General features: G+C 59.2%; 1 protein-coding gene across 1 annotated transcript; it reads right to left on the bottom strand.

Moving 5' to 3' along the window:
* On the bottom strand, nucleotides 1-6,338 carry CNPPD1 (cyclin Pas1/PHO80 domain containing 1). Its single transcript, XM_009274932.2, has 8 exons — nucleotides 6,168-6,338; nucleotides 5,803-5,905; nucleotides 3,084-3,165; nucleotides 2,369-2,489; nucleotides 2,144-2,272; nucleotides 1,905-1,966; nucleotides 1,549-1,666; nucleotides 1-1,029 (listed from the first exon to the last, which is right to left on the bottom strand). The coding sequence occupies exons 1-8, from the start codon at nucleotides 6,234-6,236 to the stop codon at nucleotides 397-399; spliced, it is 1,317 nt and encodes a 438-aa protein (XP_009273207.1). The 5' UTR covers nucleotides 6,237-6,338; the 3' UTR covers nucleotides 1-396.
* Between the last annotated feature and the right edge of the window lie 6 nt (nucleotides 6,339-6,344).

Here is a 6,344-nt window from a genome sequence, read left to right as displayed (position 1 = left end):
CCCAGCCCCTACACCCTGCACACACAGCCCCAGCATCCTACATCCCACACACCACCTCTGCCCAGCACCACCAAGTGCCATCCACTCGCTGTAGGAAGAGGTACAACAGCCCCCTTGCCCTAGCACCCCAGCCCAAGGGCACACCATTTCTACCCTCCAGCTAGTAGGTTCCCACCCAGCACCCCAACAGCAAGTCAACTCTGCCCCAACCTGCCCCAGCAGCCCCCAAAGTGAAGGTCACCCCTGCCCTGGGTGGGGGGACACAAATGCTGGTTTGGAAGTAACGCAGGGGCCTCCAGCCCCACGCAGCCCCAGGGATCAGGGGTCCTAGAAGTGCAAGGAAGTGAGTTGTGCCACACTAGAAGGGAAGGGGAAAGGGGCTGCTGCTCTGCACTCCTAGCTGGGAAAAATGAAGCTCTTGATTCTGCTGAGATCCATGGCAGTGTGCAAGGAGCACTGCCTCAGCCCCAGGGGGTCCAGCCAGTCCTTGCGGTTGGGGGCTGCATCCCATGTGGGGCCTGCACCAGCTGAGCAGGCATGACAGTGGAGCGCTGGAGGAACCGGGAACACGGCGAGTCCGAAGGGGCCAGGCTGGCCGGGGGCTGCGGCAGGGGCAGTACGGTTAGATCTCTCACAGGCAGTGGGTACTCTCCGGAAGGGGCCTTGCGGGGGGCTCCTGTGTTGGCCTAGATCAGGCACCTTCGGGTAAGACAGAGCTGTCATCATGCTGCCCCACAGGTAGAGCGCAGTCGCCGTGACACCCCCGTGATGCGACTCCTCGGTTGTCTCGTTCTCCCCTAGGCAATGGGTGCTGCTGGCTGGAGAGACGTCAGGCAGCTCGGGCTGGGGCTGGTCAGGGGCTGGGGCTGGGTGGGCATCCAGCTGGCAGCTGCCCTCCTCAGGGAACAGCGCAGGCCGGGGGGCTGCAGGGCTGACGCTCCTCGTGCACATGGACCAGTGCACCACAGTGGCAGAGGCGAAGATGGCGGCAAAGCCGGTCAGGTACACCACGCCCAGGAGGCAGGCCAGCTGCAGAGAAGCCGACGGTTAGCCCAGACCCTCCCAGCAGCCCTCCACAGCCAGCTGTGACCCAGCATGGCCATGCATGAACCCAGCAGCCGTGATGGCAAACGGCACAACCAGCACCAGGGCCAGATGCCAGCGAGCAGGCAGCCACGCTGCTAACAGCGGGTGGCACGCAGCCTGTTCAAAGCAGGGCCTAAATACCACAAACCAAAATGCCCCTCTAAAACCTAACGATCCCTGTTTAAAGCCCCAGCCAGCACCCAGTTCCCTCCATGCCACCGCCGTGACCTTGCACCATGACTTGTGGGGCTACGGTCCAGCACAGGCCGCACACTAACCCAGCACCAGGCTGCAGTGCCTCAGGCAGCACCGCTGCAAATCAGCATCCAGCTTCTGACAGCTTCCCTTTTCAACAGGGAACAAACCAGGCTGCTGCTCCCAGTGGAAGAGAGGGTCCTGCTCCAAACCCATGGCCTGCTGGGCCCCACGTTCTTGCAAGTAGCTGCTGCCCCATGCCCTTACCTTCACCACTTGCTGGTAGAACTGGCCCAGCACGTGCTGCCACATGGACTGCTCCATGAGGACACACAGATCCGTGTAGGTGAACCAGCCACGCCACATGCCCTGCTTTTCTGCCACGCTGCAGGAAAAAAAAGGGAATGGTGGATGTGGCATGGACCTTTTCCATCAAAGAAGCTTCAGCCCAGGCAGGCTTGGAGAAAACCCTGCTCAAGGTCTACGGAAGGGAGCTGCAGAGCCTGGCAAAGGCTCACAGGTACCCCAACCTCTTATTTCACTACAGCAGGACTAGCTCTGAGCAGGGGCAGAGCCAGGGCTGCGCGGTGGATGAAAGGCTCACCCCCACCCCACACACCTACCGTCCTTCCAGCCAGCTCAGCACTTCAAACAGCTCCCGGGGGTCTGTGTAGAGACTCCAGTCCTGTGGGGACAGCAGTGAAAGGTCAGCGCAGTCAGGGCAGGCCACCCAGCACCCGGACACATCCTTCTCCATTTCTTCATGGGAGTACATTGGGGAAAAACAGAAATCCAGACTCCCCTTAATGCCTCCTTTCCCCCAGTCTGTGAAATAGTTGGCCGCAGTGACAGCCCCACTTACAATGGCGCTCAGGAAGTTCATCTCCAGTGTGTTCATGGTCTGGACGTCCACCTTCCCTGCTGCTCCCCACTCGTCGTTGAACACCTCCTCCTCCTCCCCCTCATCATACAGGTATTTACTAGCAACCATCTAAAAGCAGCACAAAGGACAGTATCTCAGTCCCCCCCCCCGCACTCCTCCAGGCTTCCCTCCAACCCAGTGACCCCCCCAGCCCACACCGCTCACCATAGAGATCAGGAAGAGGTCTGAAGATGAGATCTGCTGGAGGTATTCGGGGTTCCGGTGCCGGAGTCTCTCAATGTAAACCAGTGCCAGCATCATGGAGCAGGGAGAGATGCAAGCTTCCCTGTGGGACAAGGCAAGAGCCAACCCGAAGGTTATTTGCGTGCTACAAACATCCCAGTCACCGCAGCACAACTTGGCTGCTCGGTCCCCATGTAGGCAGTGGGGAGGTTTAGTAAATAGCTAGATGCGTCCCAGCCTTGCCAGCTCTGCGCTGGCTGTCCTGAGCTGCAGCAAGAGAAAGCGCAGGGGATGCAGGATGGATAGCAGAAAGCCCTGGCTCCTGTTCCCGGGCACAGCCAGCTCCGAACTGGGTAGCCCTGCCTGCAGCCAGGCACGCTGCAAGGGCTTGGCTGCCAAGAGCAGAGCCAGGGTTCTGACCTGGCTTGCCCAGTGAGCTGCAGATCCAGCCAGTACAGACTCCCAGTAGCAAGAGCACCCCTGCACCCCAGAGAGCAGGACCAACCTGAAGTGGGCCTCGCTGTGTCAGGAAGCCACTGCGCCTGCTGGCCTTGCCACCCACCCCCAGCTCCTCTTTGACACTAATCAGGCCTAAGCACAAAGCCAGTGCTGGCCCAGGGGACAGCAGCGAGTCATAGGCGAGACCAGAGCTCCCAGTTCTGACACGGGACATGAAGGGACAGGTTTTGCTTCTTACCGAGATACATGAGACACGTATTTCTTCTGGAGTCTGCGGATAGGGCTGGGAGCCACTTTCTGCAGCAACTCCACAGCAATATCTAGGACAGAAAAGCAGCAGAAGGGGTTAGCCCTATACGGCACAGTCCACCCCCCGCCTTCCCTTTTTCCCCCCACAAGCCCATTGAGTCTTGATGCTTGCTCAGCCCCTCAAGTTTAAATTAAACTATGAAGGTAGGACAGGCCTTATCAAAAGTCAGGGATGAGGGAGGAACAAACAAATAGGCAGGACAGCCAGACCAAAGCAGGAAGAGGATGTGAGCATCCAAGGCCCAGCGGCAGTGCCAGATCCAGATTAGCATGTCTGCGTCACGGGGAGTTACCAGCAGTCAGCTGCACAGAGGGGCTAACACCCTCCCCTCACCCCACAAGACCTCAGGCAGCCCTTTCGGAGGCTTTCTAGGACTTGATGCCAACTCCAGGTCTTCCCAGTCCTTTGCTCCCCTCCAACTAGCATCCTCCTCCTCCAGAGCTGGTCAGCACTGACCCAGCTTCCTCCCCACCACAGCCCTAGTGCCCCCGAGATGATGGTGGACAACATATTCATGCAAACAGGAGCCTGAAGGCACTAACAGGGCATGGAAGCAGCAATATGGTATAACTGCAGCTCCTCACCTCAGCCTGTTTCCCCACCCACCCGCCGACGTGCCTCAGCATTCAAGCACTGAAAAGGCCAGAAACTGACGGATGGTGGCAGATGGCTTCAGCAGCTCCCGTCTCACTTCTCAACGTGACAGGACCAGCTGAGAGCATCCCAAACAGCACTACAGTCTGGTGCTTGGCAAGAAGCGTCTGCCAGGCAACTCCAGCTCCCTTTTGCTGCCGAGCCCTTGGCTGACAGAGTCGAGAGCAGAGCTCATCCCAGCAGCCTCGCATTTCCAGCTCCCAGAGGAAGCACCACCACACAACCTCTTCTGTCCACATCCCTCCTTTCCATGTCTTTCCAGCAACTAAGAGAACGGCTGCAGTCCCACAGGAATTATTTGCCTGAGAGCAGCCACCAAGCTCAGAAACACACTGGGACCTCCCCAGGTCATTCAAGCCACACCACTGCTGGGATCCACAGCCAGGCAGACACAGCTCCAGCCACCCCATCAGCAGCTCCCAGCTTCTCACACTGCTGCTGCTCTCTCTGCCCTGCTTGGCCACCCTTGTGCTGAGCAGGGGGACACACACTGGCCAACACAGAGACAGCAGCAGGGCTCTGAGGGATAGAAAGTACATGAGATCCCCCAAGGCCTTGTCCTGACACCAAACCTAATCCTTCAGCTCACAAATCCGACCCATGACAACGTGTCCTGCCCTAGAGGACACGGAGAGCAGCTGATCGCTGTCCCTGTGTTGCAGCCACAGCATGCTGAGGGTGGTTTTGGCTCTTCCTTTCCAGAAGGAACAAACTCACTTTTCAACCTCTTTCTCCTCAGCCAGCCCCACACTGCCTCCTGCGCCTGCCCCCCAGTGCCAAAGACCCCTTCCAGTTCCTCCTGCTACTCTGGACTCTCTCCACAATTGCCTCTATCTCATCTGAAGAGCAGCGCCATAAACTCACCATGTAGCAATGGCACAGCTGTACCAAGACAGATGCCATAGCCCTAGGTCCCGTTTTTTGACAGCGGCTGATAGCAGCTGGCAAAGGAAGGCTGTAAGAGCAGATAAGCTCGCAGTGATATTCTCTGCGCGTCACTCCTGCCCCCAGCTGCTGGAGCCGAGGCATTTCCTGGGTATGAGGCAGTCTTTATAGTTAATAGCCCTCAACAGAGTCTTCTTCCATGAATGTGCCCTTTGAACTTTCAACACTGGTAGCGTCCTGTGGAACAGTCCCATCTCGCACCCGGGTGTGACGCCAGCCCCAAAGGGGAGCCACGTGCCTCCCTCGCACCACCCACGTCAGAACTCGTGACTCCCAGCAGCACCCAGGCAGCTTGGCTACCCTGCCTGGCCCTGCTTCATCACCACACCCCCAGCATCCCCCTTCTCGCAGAGGTACATCACACACAGCCTCTCGGCGACTTCAGACTGTTTCCCCAAAACTACCACCAGAGTTTTGAATGCAAGCACGCTTCCCCACCCGCTCAATGCCCCCTGCAAGCTCTGTGAGCAGGCAGGTAAGGGAACCACTAATGCGAGTCCACTGTGAAGGCCCTCCAGCAAACCACTGCTTGCCCTTGACCACTCCTCTCCGCCATCACCTGCACCAGCTCCTCAGTCTCAACCCAGCTGTGTCCTTCTGCTCCCCCAAAACACTGCTGAATCAATGGGAGAAGAGAGATTTGATCCCGACAAATACGCAGCAGGAACTTGTCCCCTTGCTGCTCACAACTAGAAGTCAAACAAACTCCCCAGTACCTTGCAGAGCACAAGAAGTTGTCCAAGATACCTCTCATCAGGGACAGGGACACAGCCTTCACTGCCAAGGAATTCACAAGCAACCTAAAGGAATCTGCACACCAGCAAGGTGCCAAAAATGCAGCAGTGGGCCAGACACGGCAATAAAACAGAGAGAGCAGGAGCCATGAGGCTCTGGCATCCTGCCCGCTGTGCTGCACACAGCGAGGAAGGCTGGGCAGGGGTGGGATTTGGCGCTGGGGAGGGAGCGGGTGACTTGTTGGTCTCAGCCCCTGGGCTACTTCCAACCCCCTTGACTCAGCATTCCCATCTGGGGACACTCAGCAACCCACCTGCCACGGGACTGGAGAGATTATCCAGGCTGCAGTCTTTGTCCCAGCCATAATAGAGCCGCTTCCGCACCCTCTCGCTCAGCTGCTGGTGCCTGGGCAGGAACTACAGGCAGACAGGGGGAATGTGAGAAAAGCCCTGAGCGCTCCCCATAGCAGGCTCTCCACCTCAACCCAGCTTAGGGGCACGACGGGCCGGGCAGGGCCCCCAGGAGCTCAACCAGGGGCCCGGGTGTGCGGTCACACGGGGCTCTCCGGGGCCCGGGTTTAAGGAGGGAACGCCCCAGGGGCCTGCGGAGGTGCGGGGCTGGGGACGGGTTGGGCCGGGAACACCGGGCACCAGCAGGGGTACGCCGAGGGGCACTCACCGTGAACTCCTGGAAGCCGCTGAGGGAGAAGGTGCCCTCCTCGTCCAGCAGCAGCCCGTCCAGCTCCATCCCGCCCGTCCCCGGGGCAGGGGCTGCTAGGTCCCCTCCGGTGAGCCGACGGGTGCCGGGCCCGCTGCGAGGGCGCAGAGGGGTCCCCTCCCGGGGTGCCGAGCCGCT

This window comes from Aptenodytes forsteri, unplaced genomic scaffold, assembly GCF_000699145.1.
Source record: "Aptenodytes forsteri isolate BGI_AS27 unplaced genomic scaffold, ASM69914v1 Scaffold255, whole genome shotgun sequence".
Lineage (NCBI taxonomy): Eukaryota > Metazoa > Chordata > Aves > Sphenisciformes > Spheniscidae > Aptenodytes > Aptenodytes forsteri.
The sequence above is the reverse complement of the archived record's forward strand: the minus strand, read 5'-3'. Positions and strand labels throughout refer to the sequence as shown.

What these genes read in the sequence shown, in the direction of transcription:
- CNPPD1 (XM_009274932.2), bottom strand. Translation starts at nt 6,236, where the DNA reads ATGGAGCTGGACGGGCTGCTGCTGGACGAGGAGGGCACCTTCTCCCTC. An exon ending in TGAACTTCCTGAGCGCCATT is followed by an intron (nt 1,967 to 2,143) that starts GTAAGTGGGGCT and finishes CTGTCCCCACAG; the next exon opens with GACTGGAGTCTCTACACAGA. An exon ending in CTGAGCTGGCTGGAAGGACG is followed by an intron (nt 1,667 to 1,904) that starts GTAGGTGTGTGG and finishes TTTTTCCTGCAG; the next exon opens with CGTGGCAGAAAAGCAGGGCA.